Below are 21,897 nucleotides of genomic sequence, written 5' to 3' on the forward strand. Positions count from 1 at the left end.
GACCAAGTACAGAAAACATGCGAGGCTCGCTGTTTTCCATCCGGCTGGTGGACTTTTTTTTAAACTAATTTACGAGCCCGATCTTGCTTGGCAGAAGTCGAGCGCTTTACCTACTTGATTTCACTTTTTCGGGTTACGTGCATAAATGCACTTTTGCCCGATAGGTGAAAAGTCGGGTTAGGAGTTTATAACGCGATCGGCTTTAACACGAACAAACGCGAGACCCGATGCATTGTAAATGCTTGTTCTACATGTAAGTCACCCTAAGGTATGCCCTAGGTAACCCATACGACAGGGTGCTGTGTAGGGAAAAAGTAAGACATGTACCTGTGTAGTGTACATGTCCTGGTAGTGTAAAACTCCTAAATTCGTTTTCACACTACTGTGAGGCCTGCTCCATTCTTAGGCTAACATTGGGGCTACCCTCATGTACTGTACTACAAAATCCCGCTGACTGGTGTAGTTGGATTTAACATTACTATTTTAGAAATGCCACATTTTAGAAAGTGAGCATTTTTCTGCACTTAAATCCTTCTGTGCCTTACAATCCACGTCTGGCTGGGCTTAGTTGACAGCTCCCTTGTGCATTCACTCAGACACACCCCATACACAGGATACTCAGCCTCACTTGCATACATCTGCATTTTGAATGGGTCTTCCTGGGCAGGGAGGCCTGACAATTACATGGCAAAGGACAGTAGCCTGCCCTGACACAAAGGACTGCCACACACCCTACTGCGACCCTGGAAGATAGGACTGAACTTAAAGGGGACTTTGTTCACTTCTAAGCCACTCTTTGAAGTCTCCCCCACTTCAAAGGCACGTTTGGGTATTTCAACAGGGCCTCTGCCCCTACCAACTCAGACACTTCCTGGAGAAGAAGACATGAACCAGAACTTGCATCCTGCCAAGAAGAACTGCCTGGCTGCCCAAGGCACTCACCTGTCTGCTTTCTGTGAAGGACTGCTGCCTTGCTGCTCTCTGGCTGTGGTGAGAAGGGCTCTCCAAGGGTTTGGATAGAGCTTGCCTCCTGTTCCCTGAAGTCTCAGGACCAAAAAGACTTCATCTCTACAAGAAGAACTCCTTGTGTGGCGAAAATCGTCAAACAGCCTGCCAGAAACAACGCACAGCCTGCACCACAGTGAAAAATTCACAGCATGCCGAACCGGAACAACGCAGCCCGACTTCGCAACGAGAAGATCGATGCAGCGCCAGCGTAGCGACTGGAAAATCGATGCACGGCCAACTGGATCGACGCATAGCCGAGCCGGAACAGTGCAGCCCGACTTCCAGAGAGGAATCGACGAGGCACCTCCTGTGCGGTAGAAATTTCCACACAACGCCCACCGGATCGACGCAGCCCCTGTGACTCCATCCTGTCAGCACAGAAAATCCACTCATCATCCCCGGAGCGTCTGAAAACCCTGCAAACCAAAGAGGATCCACGACCAAGCGCCAGAAATTGACGCACAGCCATCCCTACGTGAACACCAAACAACGCATTGCCGTGTTTGGCCTGAGAAATCAACGCACACCCCCTTCGTTTCCACGCACCTCCTCCTCTGTGGTTCATTGCGGAAATTTTGAACGCGAACCAGGTACTTTGTGCTTGAAAGAGACATGTATTGCTTTTAAAAGACTAAAGACACTTTGGGCCTGATTCTAACTTTGGAGGACGGTGTTAAACCGTCCCAAAAGTGGCGGATATACCACCTACCGTATTACGAGTCCATTATATCCTATGGAACTCGTAACACGGTAGGTGGTATATCCGCCACTTTTGGGACGGTTTAACACCGTCCTCCAAAGTTAGAATCAGGCCCTTTATATCACTTTTACAGTGATATCTCAACATATATGTATTGTATTTTAATCGTTTTGATCTGCATCTTATCAGATAAATATTACATTTTTCTAAACACTGTGGTGTATTTTTGTGGTGCTATACTCTGTTATTGCATAATTTATTGCACAAATACTTTACACATTGCCTTCTAAGTTAAGCCTGACTGCTCAGTGCCCACCTACCAGCGGGTGGGCACAGGATCATTTGGATTGTGTGGTACTTACCCTGACTAGAGTGAGAATCCTTGCTTGGACAGTGGGTAACCTGACTGCCAACCAAAGACCCCATTTCTAACACAGAGGATTAAAAACCTCTGCTGTTTTAGAAGGGATGCAGTTTCTACTACATGCTTTATCGTCCTAAATGTGACAAGTGCAAAAATTAATACTTGGAAAACAAATATTTTACAGATTATCAAATCACACAGACATTTGCAGTTTATAACAATTTGCAAAGTTTTCCAACAATTTTCAGGGAAATTGTGCAGAGGCGAAATCTGGCGCTTTATTTTATTAGTTTTCATCTTTACTCAATAGATCCTCTTATTAACTCTTGACACAAAACACATTTGCAAAGTAAACGCATGTACTTTCACCGTCCATGCATTCCACTTCTGTTCCCTGTCCTCTATGGATCTCCTGGGTAACAACCTGTTAGGACACCTTTGTGACTCATCACACAACTGGCAATACAAGGAACAAGTAATATATTAGAGCTGTAGGTAAAAGAAGGTCGAACATTCAGAATGAGACATAAAGTAATGCATAGATTACTTACCAGTAATGTCATTACTCGGAGCCCAGACTTCCTGTTCCTATCATTACATCCCTCCCTCCTGCCTCAGGTGCTTAATTCAAATGATTATGAAGCTTGTTATAGTACAGGCTATTTTCAGGCAAGCCAAAGCTATATATACCAGGAGGGAGAGGTGTGGTTTGTATTAAGTATATTTTTAACAGGAATTTGGGCTTAGAAAAGTGTCTGTGGAGGCATGAATACCTCATTTCGTAATGAGAGGAGCAGGGAAGGGGACAGCAAGATAATCTAAATTATTTGGGGGATTCAGGAGGCTGTTCACAAACGATGCACCTCACTATCACAAGGGGCATAACAGAACTTGTCGTACACAACAGTTCTTAGCAATTTATACACACCTTTATTGCACACCTCAGTTGGATGTATAATATCACAGCTAGTAACAATAACAGTGTGAATCAAAATGTACAATAGTAGTCCTAGTCAGGGCCACTGACTTATGCAATTTGTGGCTGCTGCATTTTCTGCATACTCACGGATTTACCACGTTTGTCCTATCATCGATTATTTGCTGCATAATGTGACAATTTTAACAAATACAATCTAGATCAGTTGGGTCACAAATTACTGAAAAAAAGCACAAAATGGTTTGCTGCTCAGTGAAAGGAATTTTGCAATTGGCTGGGTCATCGTTTTTCTGTTGCTTACACATATATTTGTATATCAGACTGGTAGTAATGAGGTGGAACCATTGCCCAGACAGTGTTTAAGATGTGTAAAATGACAAAATAATGAGGTAATAGTATCACAAAATGTGCCCTACTATGCTGCATAATTAGGCCTCCCTCTAAGAAAGGAGACTGGAATTGGTGCTGTGTGATTTCTGTCCTTTGGTAGACAAGGCTGTTGTTTGTCTGTATATGGTTGCACACAAAGGGCCAAATCCTTGTTTGCATTAAGACCAATGACACTATTACTATGACATTGTTCATGCCTGTTTTTTTAAACAGTGAGGAGTGGGACTTCTGCGCTTCTCAAACCCTTTCACCGCGAAGGACATAACGGTTACATCCTTGGCTGCGATGCTGAGGCACCAAGGAAGTAATTGTTACGTCCTGGTAGAGGCCCTGGGGGGAACGGCTAGTGCTCCCCCGAGGGCCTTCCCCCCACCCCCCCAGGGCAGGGCTGGAGGTGGAATCGCTTCCTCTTCCACCCCAGGCCCCCCACCCCCCAGTGACTTCTGATGACATCAGCTCGTGATCGCGTGCTGACCTCATCAAAGGCTGCCCCCACAGCGCTGGAAGCTCGCAAAAGAGAAATGCAAAAGCATTTCTCTTCCGATCACGTACTGGTGGCAGGAGAGGCATCAAAGGAAAGGAAAGTCCTACCCTTTCCTTTGATGTCTCTATGAGCATTTCTACAGCCTAATTGTGAATGGATCGGGCTGCAGAAATGCCCTCTAGACACCAGGGATTTTTTTGTTTATATTTGTTTTTCTGTGTTATTGACATAAAGGGAGTGTCCCTTTAGGCAAGGGTCGCTCCCCAGGGGAGCAAATTATTTCAAGGCCATTTCTCCCCCCCCCCGGGGCAGATCGGCCTATTGTAATTAGGCCGCTCTGCCCCCAGGGGGTGCAGAAGCCATTAGACACCAGGGCTGTTTTTTTTTAATTTATGTTTAGAAGGGGAGCGACCGCTTAGGCAAGGGTCACTCCCCAGGGGCAATTTCATTCTTAGGCCTTTTCTGCCCCCCCGCGGGCAGGTCAGCCTATTTTAATTAGGCCGATGGGGCAGAAACCACTAAGCACCAGGGATTTTTTTTTTCCAGATGGGGAGCGACCCCTTGGGCAAGGGTCGCTCCCATGGGGGGAAAATTTATTTTAGGCCATTTCTGCCCACTTTGGGAGCAGATCAGTCTATTTTTCTTAGGCCATCTTCCCCCAAGGGGGGGGTGGGGCAGAAACCACTGGACACCAGGGATTCTTTTTGCACCAATTTCACGCAAGGGGAGTGTCCCCTTAGACAAGGGTCGCTCCCCTGGGGGCAAATTAATTGTAGGCCATTCCTGCCCCCTTTGGAGGGACGATCGGCCTATTTTTGTAAGGCTCATCTGCCCCCCAGACACCAGGGAAGAATTTTTTTCAAAAAAAGAGGGTGGGGTATGGCCATAACCCCACCCCAAATAAATGGGGATAAAGTTGTTCTGCCCACCGGTGGGCAGATAGGGCAATCACTCCGATCCACTGCCCGAGAGGGCAGAAAGCCTACTTGATGCAAGGGAATTAAAAAAAAAAAAAATAGTGGAGTGGTAGCTACCAACCAGTATGGGCATGGTTATGCCCCCACCACAACTGAAGGGGGTAAGAGTCTTTCAGCTCTCCCCCGCACACTAAATCATCTTATCCCACGGCAAGCAAAAGGGCATTTGATTATTTTGGGTTTTGGTTTTACATTTGGGCAATGAGAGCTTGTCTAATTTTCAAAATCGTCCAACTTGGAATGGTGGGGGAAGCACTTTTTGGACTTTGGGATGCTGCTGTGTAGAAAAATCTACGAGACCTAGACACATCTGAAAACTAAACATCTGGGTGAGTCCAGGGTGGTGTGCTTCACATGCACCCTGCACCATTTTCTTACCCACAATGCCCAGCAAACCTCCAACTTTGCTGGAAATCACACATTTTTCCCACATTTTTGTGAAGAAACCTTCCAGAATCTGCAGGAATCCATAAAATTCCTACCACTCAGCATTGTTGCATCTATACAGATAAAAATTCTGCCCCACTTGTTAGTCTATTTTTTTGTTTTTACTTCAAACTGCTCTTTTGGACCCGCTTTGGTTCCCCCTTATTTTTTTCATGTTTTTGGATGTTCCCTGTCATAGGCACTTGGCCCACCTACACAAGTGAGGTATCATTTTTACAGGGAGACCCTGAACTCCCTCGGGTGTCTAATTTTCAGAAATGTTTGGGTTTGGTAGGTTTCCCTGTATGCCTGCTGAGCCCAGGACCAAAAACGCAGGTCCCCCCGCAAAAACAGGTAGTTTTGTATTTGATAATTTTGATGTGTCCACATAGTGTTTTGGGGCATTTCCTTTTGCGGGCACTAGGCCTACCCACACAAGTGATGTACCATTTTTATCGGGAGACTTGGGGGAATGCTGGGTGGAAGGAAATTTGTGGTTCCTCTCAAATATTCCAGAACTTTCTATCACTGAAATGTGAGGAAAAGGTGTGTTTTGCCAAATTTTGAGGTTTGCAAAGGATTCCGGGCAACAGGACCTGGTGAGAGCCCAACAAGTCAGCCCATCCTGGATTCCACTAGGTGTCTAGTTTTAAAAAATGCAAAGGTTTGATAGGTTTCCCTGGGTGCAGGCTGAGCTAGAGGCTAAAATCCACAGCTAGGCACTTTCCAAAAAACACATCAGATTTCAATGTAAAAATGTGATGTGTCCATGTCGCGTTTCCTGTCGCAGGCAATAAGCCTACCCACGCAAGTGAGGTACCATTTTTATTGGGAGACTTGGGGGAACACAGAATAGCAGAACAAGTGTTATTGCCCCTTGTCTTTCTCTACATTTTTTTCCTTCCAAATGTAAGACAGTGTGTAAAAAAATACGTCTATTTGAGAAATGCCCTGTAATTCACATGCTAGTATGGCCACCCCAGCATTCAGAGATGTGCGAATAACCACTGCTTCTCAACACCTTATCTTGTGCCCATCTTGGAAATACAAAGGTTTCCTTGATAACTATTTTTCACTCTTTAGATTTCACCAAATGAATTGCTGTATACCCGGTATACAATAAAAAAACCATTGCAGCTCGTTTATTGCCTCGAGGTATCTTGGGTTCTTGCTGAACTTACAAGCCCTATATATCCCAGTTACCCGAAGAGTCCAGCAGACGCAACGGTATACTACTTTTGGAAATCTGACATCGCAGGAAAAGTTACAGAGTAAAACATGGAGGAAATTGCTTTTTTTTTTTTACCTCAATTTCAATATTTGTTTGATTTCAGCTGTTATTTTCTGTAGGAGCTACACAAATGACCCCTTGCTAAATTCAGAATTTTGTCTACTTTTCAGAAATGGTTAGCTTTCCGGGACCCAGCATTGGTTTCACACCCAATTCTGTCACTAACTCGGAGGATGCTAAAAGCACAATAAGTTAGTAAAAATGGGGTATGTCCCAGTAAAATGCAAAAATTGTGTTGAAAAATGTTATTTTCTGATTCAAGTCTGCATGTTTCTGAAAACTGGGAAGATGGTGATTTTAGCACTGCAAACCCTTTCTTGATGCCATTTTCAGGGGACAACCCACAAGCCTTCTTCTGCAGCCCTTTTTCCCCATTTAAAAAAAAAAAAAAAAAAAATTGCTGTATTTTGCCTAATTTTTTGGTCTCCTCCAGGGGAACCCACAAACTCTGGGTACCTTTAGAATCACTAGGATGTTGGGAAAAAAGGAAGCACGTTTGGCGTGGGTAGTTTATGTGGACAAAACGTTATGAGGCCAAATAGCCAAAAAAAGCTTGGCACCTGAGGGGGAAAAGGCCTGGCACCGAAGGGGTTAAAGTTTACAGATCTCATATATGTGAAGGCGCTGCTCACATGAGGTTATTTGCATGTATTGCCTTTACAATTCGGGCGTCTGACCTGGAGGGGATGCATGTGATATGTGTGTCTGAAGTAAATGCACACATGAATGACTAACCAGAGGCCTGCTTGCTCAAAAGATGTTTTCAGGCCTGGGCAAAGTGGACAATTGTTCAGGGCCCGAACCTTTCAACCCCGCCCAGGAATGTGAACGTTCTCTCTATATGATCGGTCTGTTCTAATTCTATTTCTAAACCGTTCTGCCACTTACTCTGTCTTTCTACCCTGTCATCGTAATATTTATTGCCCATGGCCCCCTTCCCGAATCCTTAAGATAACTGGCTTTCACAAGTAGCTGATGTCTGTCTCCGACTGTTTTACGTCTGCCCCTTTACTATTCCCTGAATGAGACTCCCATATACATGTCATATACCACCTCCTTGTTAGAGTTGCCTCTGGTTTGTAAGCATGTGCACGTGCAATGCGAGGCTTACACAACCAGCCCACATTGAATTCAGCACGTGAAGGCCACCTTGAGCCCCAGCAAGGAAGCGATTTAGATTGCGCTTAATACAGAAATTCCGACGTGTCTAGATCGCGGATCTGCCGGGCATTTATGTGTTTTGTTGGTACAGTTCATCGTGCTTCAGGCTAGGAAAACAAACAATTGCTTTAGTCTGAAACCGAGGGTTTCCAGATAACATTCTGTGCTAACGGAACGGCTGCTAGAAACCGTAACCTCGGGTTTAACTAATACTGGTAGTTTTATATATAAAGTTAGTCAGCCATGTAGGTGCCCACATAATTTTAAATTTAGATTATAATTTGAAATATGCCACGGACCTGTTTTACCACCAGGCTGCCGTGACAGACTAGTGTCAGAAGTTCAACCCCGTCACTGTGTTCCTATTATTACCTTCGAGCGGAGTGGCTGCCAAGATTATATTTAAAAAAAAAACACTCCCTGTGTTTGTGGCATAAGATCCTCCTGTACCTGATGAATCAGGACTGCACTCTGTCAGAAACATATTTTTAAATTTTCATCTCCATGGAATGAGAAACGCAAAATCTGCTTACAAAAAAGCAGCCCTTGGCTACAGAAAACAATTATTGCACCTTCTGAATGGCAGCAAATATTGTTTTGTCTCCTTTCAAAGGCAGTGAAAAGTACTGCCCATTGTTGAAATGCCTGGCTGTCAACAGCCTCTCGAGCAGGAATGTTAAGCTCCCTTTGACGTCAAAGAGTCCCACGGAAAGGTCTGTGCCAAGTTCGGTCAATTGCTTAAAAGCCTAACAGAGGAAGGCAGATAATACAGGCAATTAATCCCAGTGACACAACAGTCGTGCAATGTCCCCTGCACCAGAGCAGGCTTTAGGGGCATTTCCAAATTTCCAAATTTTTACCACAGAATTTCTTGTGCTTTGTGAGATTAGGGAAGGAAGCGTCTACATTGCACTTTTGGGCGGCCTCTGGTTTCATTTACTTGTGGTAAAATGAGTAAACAAGCTTCGCTGACCTCTTGTTTGGCCAAGATGTATGAAAGCAACTTGGACCCTCCTGGTACATCTGGAAAATTCGGGCCCCGTTCGCTAAACACAGGTAGTAACAACATGACAGCCATGGAGAAAAAACTCAACCTGTTGAATGAAAAAGTGGACAAGATACTGACTTTCCAAGAAGACGTTATGGGGAAATTGAACAGTGTGAATCAAGGCATCGATGGCATTGAGAAAGGGATTGACAAGCTAAGGACCCTCCCGGAGCCTGCTGTTCCACGGGTGACCCAGAGAAGCTGTTCCTACCTTGGTGACCTCCATCATAGCCAGCTGCAGGATATTTGCTCAGAAATCTTGAGGTTGGTGACAAGTGTGCACCGTGACGCATCAAAACAAAGGGAAGCCATGGAAGGGGTGGAAAATATGGTTTCTGCCATGGACAAGGCAGTCTCGTTTGTGGGGGAAACCTTCAAAAATTCACGAATTGTGGATTTTATTCTCAAAGGTGTTGTTCCGTGGAAAAAAGGAAGTTTGGCAGAAACCCATACAGAGGTTTGTTTTCTTTTCTTTTAACTGTTTTTGAAAGAAAATTGACAATCTGTGACTGACATTTCATTTTTTTTTTACTGCGTTAGTGTCTATTGAACGCATATTCTTTTGTGCATCAGTAATGTGCTACTGAACTTTGTTCATATGAAAATTCGGTGTTCACAGGTGGGCAGATATTGGTGTCATAATTTTCTCTCACAACATAGTTTTTCTCACAGGAGAGCATCTTTTTATATGTCATTTGTCATAGAACCAAATTGTTCAGTGTTGTCACAGTAATTATTTCCTCAAAATCCCGGATGTTAGTGTTTCCCAGTACGTTTAACATATTTTCACACAGTCGCAACACCACAAACAAGAAAACTACCATTCTAGAGATTCTTATGTGCAGTTCTAATAATACTACAATTTAAAGAAGAGAACCATTGTTTTGGAGAATATGGAAACAATGCAAGCCTATAACACTGGTGGGAAATATTATCTGCCCAGTAGATAAGTCTTTTATTAAATCCAGGTCAGGCAAATATCTTTTGGACAGTGGTTTATGAATGTCATAAGTGAAAAAAGCAGGGATGATACAGGTTAAATAAAAATACAAATTGAAATCAAAGCAAAACATTAGACACCAAAGCGAGTTCTAAGATGTATCTGAAATCAATTGAAATTTTGTTGCTGTATCCATTCAGAAAAATAATTCTGTTCAAATGCCTTGGAAGTGGTGTTGAAGATATAGTCAAGCAGGCTTTTCTGCACACTAAGCTATACCCTGAATTGATTGAAATGTGATTCACCCAGCTTGCTTCATAAAACCATGGTTTACTGCTAAATGGGCAGATATGTTGACAACCTTGACCTGATTAAAGCAGGTCATTGATGGATTGGCTAACCAGCAGTATTTGTACAGCACACAATGTTAAGGATTAATAGCAAGACCAGTAAAACTGGTTTATAGCTAAAAGTGCCTCTAAATTAATTGGTGTATGTGGTATTGTGAATGGATGAGTGCACAAATTAGTCAATGGGTTGATAAATCAGTGTGTGAGTCCAAGGATTAGTGACAAAATGCAAGAGTGATTGAGTTTCTAAGCTCATCAGTGAAAAGGATCATTAATTTATAAGTCAAACCGATTGGTTTTGGCAAGGCTTCTTTTTGGTAGCACAAATGCCAACCCCCACAGATACACGTGTCAAATTTGCTACTGAATCACAAACCACCTAGGACCTTGTATTTGACATTAGCAGTGTATTTGCTGTTTCCACTTTCTTGGGAACTCCCCAAGATAAAAATGGGTGATGTACACAGTCTTGTACTCTGATTCTCCTTATCATACATGGGGACACCTTTTAGTCCATGTTGAATGGTACAGACAGAGTGCAAGGCACCTTTGGCTGTTTTGACAGAGAAGAGAGTTTGTGTTTTTCAGTTTTTGCTTTATAGGCCCCTTTGTTTTCTTGTTATTTAACATTGCTGGGACCTTCTGTTTGAAATCTCAACATTTGAAATTGGTATAATATGAGGCAGCAACATTTGATTAACATAAAAATCTACTGTGCAATTTTTCTTCTCCTCCCCTCAAAATAACAGTGAGGGTCGATAAAGGAAATGAGCATACAGAAGAAAAGTTGCATTTGAGCTCATAGACCATCCAGCTGCAATTGCCCATCCCGGGACACACCTAAGACTGTTGGAGATGTCATGCTTGTGCAGGCAGCCCTGTGGCTCACCTCTTGTGCCTGCCCATGTGGTGATCTTAGTAACTCTGTGTCAGAGTCACCAGATCCTTGGGGTCTGTGCACGTTCCCAAAACGTCCACCACAAGACAGCTCCAATAATCTGATTAGAATGTCACAGAGTCTAAGAGAGTCCAAGTGGGAAAAAGGGGATTAGGAAGGGAACAGCTGGGAAGGAGACCTGTAGGAAACAAAAGGTTAAAACACACAATATCAAGATTATATCATATTAATCATTACTAGGTTATGACTCTAAGCATTGTCATACTGGGAACATGGATAACTTAAGCATGGACTGAAATAACTAGGCCTCAAGATGATTGGATACCTGTGAGGGAATCAAAAAAGATTAACACAACTTTCCAATGAACCACTCAATGAAATGTTACACATGAATTAGAAACATCAGAACCTTCTAGAATTACGCTTTCAAATTCAAGTATAGTCTTTTACATGAGGATCAGGAAATAATCTGAATGATTTCTATAACACCATATGAATTGTACTTGCGGGAATTATTATGCACATACAATATAACATTTAGCATTCTAACACTTTAGTTTTTCTTAAAATGCAGGAACATGAATTGCGCACATTGCAGATTTTCACAAAGGTTAGTAAATGCCAATGAAATGACTGTGCACAATGAATAACATAAGTTAGACTCGAGAAATGAATCGCGCGTCATGCCAATTCGAAGGCCACCAAGTAACTGCCATGAAGTGGTAGCGCACAATGAACATCATGATTTAAACCCAAGAAATGAATCGTGCGTATTGCCAATTAGTGTACCACCAAATGAATGCCATGAAATGGTAGCGCACAATGAGTAGCATGGGTTCAACACAAGAAATGAATCGCGCGTTCTGCCGATTCGATTGTCACCACGTAAATGCCATGAAATGGTAACACACAAAGCATATCATGAATTAGACACAAGAAATGAATCACACATCTTGCCGATTCGAAGGCCACCATGTGAATGCCAAGAAATGGTAGTGCACACTGAATATCATGAACTAAGCACAAGAAAGGAATCGCGCGTCTTGCCGATTCGAAGGCCACCATATGAATGTCAAGAAATGGTAGCGTACAATGAATAACATGAATTAGGCACAGGAAATTAATCGCGCGTCTTGCCGATTCGAATACCACCATAAGAATGCCAAGAAATGGTAGCGTACAATGAATAACACGAATTAAGCACAGGGAATCAATCGCGCGTCTTGCCGATTCGAATGCTACCTAGTAAATGCCATAAAATGGTAGCGCACAATGAATAACATGAATTGAGCATGAGTAAAGAATCTCGCGTTTTGCCGATTCAAGTGTCAGCATGAAAATGCCATAAAACTTTGAGCGCACATTCACACACATAGGAGCAAAATCGTTTTATCTTGCAAATTAGGCCCAAGAACTTGAAAACCTTCGAGACCGGGATCGGGGGCCCAGCCCGACCTCCGTTTTACCGCCCTGATCAAGAATCACCGACAAACTGAAAGGGCAAGGCCTGGAAGATCAAAATAGGCCTCCGCAACAGGAGCTCAGGAAGTTGCTGCTGCTCTGCACCAGGACCTCTGAATAGTGAGCACGTGGAGCTAGGCTGGCTCCCTTTTATAGAGTCTTGGCCCAGCCCACAAACCACACCCAGGCATGCTGCAGGGAAAGCTTCTAGAAGGCCCTGGAAATGGACCACATCCTGACACACTCTGAAAGCCTGCAGCAATACATTGCAAATGAACAGTATTTATAAGCACCTTAAAAATCAGTCTTGAGGATTGAACTCTGCAATGCAAAAGGTTAAACAACAGCATATCAGCACAATGCATAAATTACGTTATCTTGAAAGTGCTGGGTTTTTGCATTCTAGTCGCCCGTAGAGCGTGCACTGCCCTGGTGTTGACAGTACTCCCCTCTCCCAGACGCGCTCTAGGGCCTGGTTTGTCGGGACTGAGACGATGAAAGCACCTCACAAGTACTGGAGCATGAATATCAGATGCGGAAACCCACAAGTTACTTTCAGGGCCATAACCTTTCCATGAGATTAAGTACCATAGGTTACCCCCTCTCAGTTTGGAATCCAACACCTTCTTGACTTCGTATTCTACTTCCCCCTGTACTAGAACTGGAGCTGGATGAGGGCGGACCTTCTCGACTGCTTTTTTCAAGAGGGAAGTGTGGAACACTGGATGAATCCGTAATGATCTTGGCAATTGCAGTTTATAGGTCACAGGATTGATTTGCTGAAGGACAGTGTAAGGACCTATGAATTTAGGGTTGAACATGTGCTTCTTCTTGAAGTCTATATGTTTTGTGGAAAGCCACACTTTAACACCTGGTTGATACTGCGGTCCCTCACAATGTTTCTTGTAATAATGCCTTTTGTATTTTTGTTTGGCCTTTTCTAAATGCTGTTGAATCAATTTCTGGGTTTGATGAAGATGTTGAATGGTTTCTGACACAGCTGGTGTGAGAGAACTTTCTTGAGGGATTGTGATGGGCAAGGTGTCAGGATGATAGCCAAACAAGCCAAAAGAGGGTGTAACGGCAGTAGAAGTGTGGAATGAGTTATTGTAGGCTAACTCAGCTAACCAGAGCATTGATGTCCAAGAATGAAGTGCTTTTTCAGCGTAAGCACGCAGGTATTGCTTCAAAGTCTGATTTAGTCTCTCAGTTTGACCATCTGTTTGAGGATGGTGGCTAGTAGATAGTGTTGATGTCACCTGAAGTGTTTTGCACCATGTCTTCCAGAAATTGGAGGCAAATTGCGGCCCTCGATCGGAGAGGATAATTTTCGGAAGTCCATGATAACGAACCACTCTATTCAGTAAAATAGTTGCCCGTTCACTGGAGGTGGGCAATTTCTTACAGGCAATGAAATGTCCATATTTCATGAGACTATCTACTACCACCAGGATTACAAAATGTTGTTGAACCACTGCTAGACCTGTAATAAAGTCTAAAGAAATGTGCTCCCAAGGACGACTTGGACTTGGGAGTGGATGCAACAACCATTTTGGTTTTGAATGGCTTGTTTTAATGAGAGCACAGACTTTGCAGTTGTTTACCATCGCTTTTACATCTTTTGTCAGGGTAGGCCACCAAAAATAGCGCTGGGTTAATTCAAGAGTCTTAGGAGTGCCTGGATGACCTGCCGTAGTTATAACATGCAACCAATGAAACACTATCTTGCGAAGTTTGGTAGTGGGCACGAACAAACGAGCGTCATGAAAAGGTAAACCTTGCTTGATTGACCTTTTTGGGATTTGCTTAGGCCCATGTCTGCCATTTCTCAACAGTGAAAGAATTACGGATGTCTCAAAGAAATCTTCAGTTTTTATGATACATAGGGCTTTGTCTGGAGCAATGATAGCTCCGGAGGTTTGAACTGCAGGCAACGTGGTAGACTCTTGGTGGGACAAGGCGTCAGCTTTGCAATTGTCTTTACCAGGTCGGAAAGTTACCACAAAATCAAATTTGGCAAAAAACAACATCCAGCGTAATTGCCGAGGAGTCAAAAGTCTGGCGGAACTCATGAACTGGAGATTGCGATGATCAGTATATACTGTGACAGTGTATTTGGCACCCAACAAATGATGTCTCCATTCTTTAAAGGCGTCACGAATTGCCAGAAGCTCTTTTTCAGCAATGACATAGTTCTGTTCGGCTTCGTTCAGTTTCCGAGACGTATAAGCTACAGGATGGAGTTGGCCACTGTCTTTGCTTCGTTGCGACAAGACTGGACCTATTGCCACATCTGAAGAATCAGCTTCCACTATGAAGGGACGATCCGCATCTGGATGAGTCAGGACTGGGGAAGTGGAAAATGCTTCCTTCAAAGTTGAGAAGGCTTGGTCAGCTTCTGGGGACCATACACATTTTTCTTTCTTTCTCAGTAGCTTAGTGATTGGGGCCACTGTCTGGGAGAAGTGATTTATGAACCTCTGGTAAAAATTTGCAAACCCCAGGAAACATTGGACATCATGAACAGTCTTTGGAGTGGGCCAGTCAGATACGGCTTTTACTTTCTTTTCTGCCATCACCATACCTTGAGGGGTAAGGATAACCCCTAAAAACTCAACTGTGGTAACATGAAACTCACACTTGGTTAGTTTGCAATATAAATGGTGTTTTCGAAGGGCTGTCAGAATTTTCTTGACATGCTGTACATGTTCATTTTCATTGTCAGAGTAGATCAAAATGTCATCGATGTAGACTAAGGCAAATATGTTGAGATACTCTCTAAGAACGTCATTCAAGAAAAATTGAAATGCTGCTGGAGCATTACACAGACCAAAAGGCATCACAGTATATTCAAAGAGGCCATATCTTGTCTTGAACGTTGTTTTCCATTTGTGGCCCTCTCTTATTCAGACCAAATGATAAGCACCTCGTAGATCAAACTTCGTGTAGATTTTTGCTTTCTTTACTTGTTCCAGCAAGACCGGAATTAGAGGCAAGGGATATTTATTCTTGATGGTTACTTTGTTAAACCCCTATAGTCAATACAAGTTCGAAGATCTCCATTCGCCTTTGGAACAAAAAACAAAGGAGAGGCTGCAGTAGACTTAGAAGGGCGGATGAAACCATTCTCCAAGAATTGATCTAGATACTTTCTTAAATGTTGATTTTCATGTTCTGACAGGGCATATACACGACAGTTGGGTAGTATCGCACCTGGGATTAGATCAATTTGACAGTCATAAGATCTATGAGGAGGCAAGTTTTCCGCTTCTTTCTCATCGAATATATCTTCATAGGACGAATATTGTTTGGGCAATTAACTTCTTTCTCCACGGCAGTGGCTATGTAAGAGTTGCAAACTTTTGATACTTGAGACTTTTGGAGGCATTGTTCTTTACATAGCGCTGATGAGAACACAAACTTTCGTTCTGCCCAATTAATCTCAGGATTGTGATGAGTTAACCAGGGTAAGCCAAGGATAATTCCATACTGGGGAGCATGGATCACGTCAAGGATGAGTTTTTCTTTATGATTCTTTCTTTGGTTCTTATCCTCAAAGATCACTGACAAGGGGACAGTGTGAAGAGTTACCGGACCTCCAGTCAAGAGTTTTCCATCTACTGCCTGGATGATTTCTGGGGTCTTTTTCTCAAAACATGGGATCCCCCATGCACAAACCAATTGGGCGTCAACAAAGTTCCCAGTAGCCCCAGAATCTACTAGAGCCTTCTTGAAATAGGTATTTTTCTTTACCTGAACTTTTATACCCAGCTTGAGATGTCTAGATTGTGAAGGGTCCACGGTGACACCCAAGAGCAACCCTTCTTTACATCTTGGGTGTTTTAGTTTTCTGACTCAACTTGTGCATTGGCTGCAACCTTCTGGACAGGACCTCGTTTGTTCTTTGGTTTGATTGGACATTCTTTGGCAAAATGACCCTTGCGCCCACAATAGAGACATTGTCCATTCTTTCTACGTAAGTCATTTTCGTCTTTGGTCAGTGGTCTCCTGATTGTTCCAATTTCCATAGGTTCTGGCGTTCTTTCTTTATGAGTTCTTGAGTCTCTATTATTGTGAACACGCCAGGAATATTTTTCAGTCTTTTTGCGTGTTCCCCTTCGTTCTGCTAAACGATGATCCAGTCTCAATACGAGGTTTATCAAATCTTGACAGTCTGTAGGCTGCGGGTCTATTTGAGCTAGAATATCTTTTAGCTCCTCTTTGAGCCCCCTGTAGAACAAGGCCGCTTGCTTTTCTTCAGGCCAGGATGTCTCGGCTACCAGCCGATTAAAGTTGTCTAAATCTGACACTAAGGGGGTCATTACGACCCTGGCGGTTAGCCGTGGTCGCACCGCCGGGGCCGGCGGTTTCCCGCCGTTTTAGCCCCGACGGTGATAATCCGCCAGGGCAGCACTGCAAGCAGCGCTGCCCTGGGGATTATGACACCCCTACCGCCAGCCTGTTTCTGGCGGTTTGCACCGCCAGGAAGAGGCTGGCAGTAAGGGGTGTCTTGGGGCATGCGCTCTATTGGACAGGTTTAAATTAATCATCACACAACCAAATGATAACATTCAGGTATCTGAGACTAGGACATGGAGACATACCCCTTCAAGAGCCTTGATAAAGTCCAGAATAGGACGAAACACGTGTCGGCTGGAGTTTTCTGCTGTTTTTTCCAATCAGAGTGAACTTTATGATTATGAACGGAACTTTTCTGACTGAATCTTATGATTGGATTGGACCTCATTATCACCATCAGGATTGTTTCTGGATGGACTCATTATGGATATCATCTTAATGTTTGTTTTTGACTTATGTATGTCCAACTTGTATTGATGTCTAACGTGTACTGTTAAGTTTATATGTTAAATGTTGTCTAAGATGTAATAAATATTGGTTTTTCAGATTGAAAGGAAATATTTGGTTTCTAGGGATTGCATCTCTTAATGTGTCTGTTTATATTCTTCAAAAGACTGTACTTATTCATTTTTTCTTCACATACACATAACTGTATTTGTTTCTTCTTCATGATTGCCTTTATATGACTTTACTAATTTGATAGGAGTACTCTACATATTTTTCTATTTGATAGTCTTTATACTGGTTAAGTTTTCTTTTCCAGTACACATATTTGGCAACAATATGTTTATGTGTTATGAGCACCCACATTATACTCTCTCACTAAAGGAGTATGCAGCCAATTTAAGCTTTTTGTTAACATGCAAATATCGCCTACTGTGGGCAACTGGTCGCACTAGATTTGGGCAGAGTCAAAGAAAAGACTGACCGCTGTCAATCACTGGTCAGGTACAGAGACTGGGTTCATCCGCTCCAAGAGTTACCGTCTTTTCTTCATCTGCGGCGAAGGCAACAGGAGAGGTAGAAGCAGGCTTGATGGTGATGAGTTGCAATAGGATGAGGTGCCATTACAGTTGGCGCCAAAGCCCAAAGGAGTTTAATTTTTCACACCCTGGCAGTCTTTCACAACAATCGATTCCTTAGTGAAAGAGGTGTTGATGAAGCTGCAGTATGGAAATGAAAGGAGCCTTTATGTTGACCGATCTCAGCATCGAGCTGAGAAGAAAGTGGGAGCTACAGTGAAGTCTGGCCCACCGGCAAAGCACCCTCACAGGTTCGACTGGGAGGTTGATCCCAACCCCACAACAGCTCTTCAGGTAGAATCTTGCCAAAAATGTTCTAAGTCCCAACTTTTAGGGGTGGACAGGAGGAGGACACTCTGATGCCAGCCATTTGTTCCAGGGCCTCAGGAATAGCAGTTGAGGGCCAGGACTCACTCCAGCAGAAGCCACCAGCAGGGTCCAGGACAAGTCTAGTTTTAAATGCTCAGCTGGGCTCTTTTCAGTAAAGAGGGCTTCCCCAGCCTCTCAATGTGTGTCCCAATGACACATAGTGGAATTAAGGGTACCTTGGGTTGCTCTATTGCCTTTCCAGTGGCTTGACATGTAGTGCAACAGCAGCAGAGCTCCCACCTTTTTAGAGATCTAGAGTCAGTAAAAGTGGATGACCGACCTCTCCCAGGTTTTGGTCTTTCCCACATGCCCAGTCAAGGGGATGCACCTGGGCTAAGTTTAAGAGGCAGACCGTGTTCTGTTGGGGGACCACCATTCTCCTGGTTACTCCTGGCTTGGGTGGGGTCCCTAGCCTTAATATAAAGGCCACCTTTCTCCCAGTAGATCCTAAGGGTTCCACTGGTATCCTGAACTTCAATCTGGTGCTGAAGGCCTTCAGGGGATGGACATTTTATCTGTGCTTGACAGAATTCCTCTCTAGAGAGAACTTAGAGAGCTCTGATAGGTCTCTCAGGGTAGGTGTTCTTCCCCTTTAGGCTCCAGATCCACTCCCGTTTTCTGGGCAGTGGGAAGTTTTGACACTGGTTTCCAATACCTCCACTCTAATTCCTATACTTGCAATCACTTGGGGTAGCTCACCTGTGGGGGGCTTCTTGGAACAGACTAAGGGCCTGATTTAGAATTCAGCTGACAGGTTACTTAGCCACAATGATGACGGATATCCGGTCAGCGTAAATATAAATCCCATTGGAAATTATGGGATTTATATTTCGACAGACGGGATATCCATCACTGTTGTGACAGAGTAACCCAGCCTCCAACATCTAAATCAGGCCCTAAGTCTCCTTTTTGTGTCCTGGCTAGTGACAGCCCAGGCATGCCCTAGCTTTCAAAGGGTCAAAAAGTTTCTCCCTTTGTGCCCTCTTCATTTGGGCTTGTAGAAGGCACCGGACGCCCCCTATTGAGTAGACTTTAGGGACAATAGCGAAAACTACTTTTGTTACTACCATCTTTCACCTGAGGGGGGACTTAACTCCCTTTCTTGTGATCACCCCCCAAGACCTTTTAGACTCTCTAGCGTACACCTACATCTAAACTACCTTGCCAAGCGGCATGGGGTCAGACAACCTGAAATCTCTAGATGCTGATGTTAACTCTGAATGACAATTATTCAAGCTGTGCTCCTTCATGATCAGATTCTATAGCCCATCATTAGTAGTCCCTGTATTGCCTTTAACCAGCACCCTAGTGCCTTTACTAAGACATCTTTGAAGTCAATCCAGGATTGTTGTGTGTCTTTGTGTGCGTACCAGAACTTTGTTTTCTACTCCTCAGGAGTGAGACCAAACTTCTGCACAAGGGCATCCTTCATGAGATTGTAGGAGTCAGTTGCCCCCTCTTATATAGTCAGGACTATATTCTTTCCCAGTGTTGTTCCTTACTACCATAGTAAGGTTCCCCAGTACCCTTTGCATTCTGTTTGTTCTTTCATAGGAGGCAAACCCCTTGTCAATGTGGTCCCCCACTACAATACACTTATACACAATACACTTTGGCAAGTCAGGAGTGTGTGGCCCCCTGTAGACGCCTGACCATTGCTGCAGTCAGGAGTGTGTGGCCCCCCCGTAGACGCCTGACCATTGCTGCCGCCATCATCACTGGGCATCATATCCCACCTGGCTTTCTTTTCATCCAGGGCAACTTTCTTTTCTTCCAGGGCCAATTTACTTTCCTCCAGAGCTATCGCCTAACAGTTTGGCTTCCAGCTTCCCTTCTGGTTGCCTGCCCCTGAGATCCAGCCGGCTAGTGGCCAGTTCAGAAAGGTTTGTGCAGGCAGAAGCCATTTCACTTCCAGCCCTGGATGGTGTGCCAAAAAATCTCATGTTGGGACAGGTTGTCCTCTTCTCCTTCATTCTCTAGAGTTGCCTCTTCTTCAGAGGGGATGTGTGCTTGGCATGCTTCTTCTCAGGCCCTGAGGGCCTTCACAAGGTCCACCTTCTTTAGCACTGTTGCTCAGCTTCAATTTCCTTTCTCTGCATAGGGCCTTCATTTCCACCTCTGTGAGAGTTGTCAAGGTAGCCAGACCCAACTCCATGTTCTTTATACTTTTTAAAGGTGCATACATTGGAATAAAAAAATAACTTGGAAGTAATATAAATGACCCAATCGAATACTTGATGGCAACTAAAAATCAAGAAACTATTCTTGCTTTGAGGTCAATTTAGAGATTTTCAGTTTACAAATTAAAAGCTGAGCAGTACTGCTAAACACAAGTTCTGGATCCCACTGCTTGACACCACTGTGAGAAAGTGGATTGTTAGTTGGAGTGTATGGTAGTTTATCATAATTAATAATGTCACTATTCTTATTAAATTTCAGTAATTTAAACCTGAGCTCAGCCCCTAGTAGCTATGGTACGGAGCAGACAGGCTGAAGTTAAGAAAGTGTGTAAAGCATTTAGAAGTACCAAAACAGTTAAAAAGTTGAAAACACTATTGGAATAGTGCCTACTGTGTAGACGTGTGGAACCGGTCACATTATATGTTATCAATGCTGTTAAAATCAATGAAAATTTGTTATAAAAATAAGTTGAAAACACAACAATAATATTTAATAATGAACAAAATTAGAAAGAAACAACAAAGATCCAATATGGGGGCCAACAGATATGAATTTTCAAAATTTTAAGTAAAAATAGTGTCAGAAAGCACAAACTGTGAGAATGTGAATCATGGGTAACTTCTTGCGCTAGACTCGGGCGAAGTCAAAGTTAAGGCTGACGGCAGTTGATTGTTGGTTGGATATACAGATTGGGTTCATCCCAGTCCAAAGATTAACTTATTTTCCTAGAAACAGTTCTGGATTTCGACAGCTCATCAGTGGTTCGTCGGCGACAACATGACAAGCTGAAGCAGGCTCTGTTGTGACAAGTTGTAGTAGGACAGGTTCTTGATGCCGTCAGTAACAAAGGTGGCAGGAGTCTGAGTTTTAATGTCTTGGCAGTCTTGGACATCGATTGAGACCTCGATGAGAGCAGAGTTGAGGAAGCTGTGGGATGGAGTCAAAGTGGCCTTGTTGTAATTGGATCTCAGTGTTGAGCGGAAAATGTAGCAGGAGCTACAGCAAAATCAGGCCCACCATCAATGGACCCTCAGCAGATCAACTGGTAGGTTGGTTTTGGTCCCACAACGGTTATTCATGCAGAATCCAGCAAAAAGATTCTGTTGGACTTGGTCCTCTCTGCAGGGTCATTGCCAGATTTTAGCCTTCACCCTTTGGTTTTCTTGACCTGTTTTTGCAGGCCTTTAGGAGTGCGTGTACTTTACCACTTCTAACTAGTGCTAAAGTGCCAGTGGTCTCTCCTCTAAACATCATAGAATTGGCTTTCAGCCAATTGGCATATTTCATTTACTTATAACTCCCTAGGAAAATGGTACTACATGTAGCCAGGGCCTGTAAATTAAATGCTACTAGTGGGCCTGCAGCACTTACAGTGCCACCCACTTCAGTAGCCTTTTAAACATGTCTCAGTCTTGCACAGCATGTATGTGCAGTTTTAAACTTCCATTTCGACCTGGCATGATAAACCTTTTCATATGAAAGTATTGTATTCACATTTCTGTTCACTAAGGCAGCTTTCACCCTTTAATGG

At 43.5% G+C, this 21,897-nt stretch overlaps 1 protein-coding gene across 2 annotated transcripts in view; it reads left to right on the forward strand.

The window, feature by feature from the left end:
• MYLK3 (myosin light chain kinase 3) overlaps window positions 1-21,897 on the forward strand; it is a 386,764-nt gene that overhangs the window by 53,225 nt on the left and 311,642 nt on the right. The window contains exon 1 of one of the 2 annotated variants that reach the window (XM_069216621.1): window positions 8,520-9,243. The exons of the other annotated variant lie outside the window; for it this stretch is intronic. Within the exon in view, the coding sequence (XP_069072722.1) occupies window positions 8,689-9,243 (555 nt within the window). The 5' untranslated portion in view covers window positions 8,520-8,688. Of the gene's footprint in view, window positions 1-8,519; window positions 9,244-21,897 lie in introns of those variants that run through there. 2 annotated transcript variants of the gene reach the window in all.

This window comes from Pleurodeles waltl, chromosome 12 (assembly GCF_031143425.1).
Source record: "Pleurodeles waltl isolate 20211129_DDA chromosome 12, aPleWal1.hap1.20221129, whole genome shotgun sequence".
In the NCBI taxonomy this organism is placed as follows: Eukaryota; Metazoa; Chordata; class Amphibia; order Caudata; family Salamandridae; genus Pleurodeles; species Pleurodeles waltl.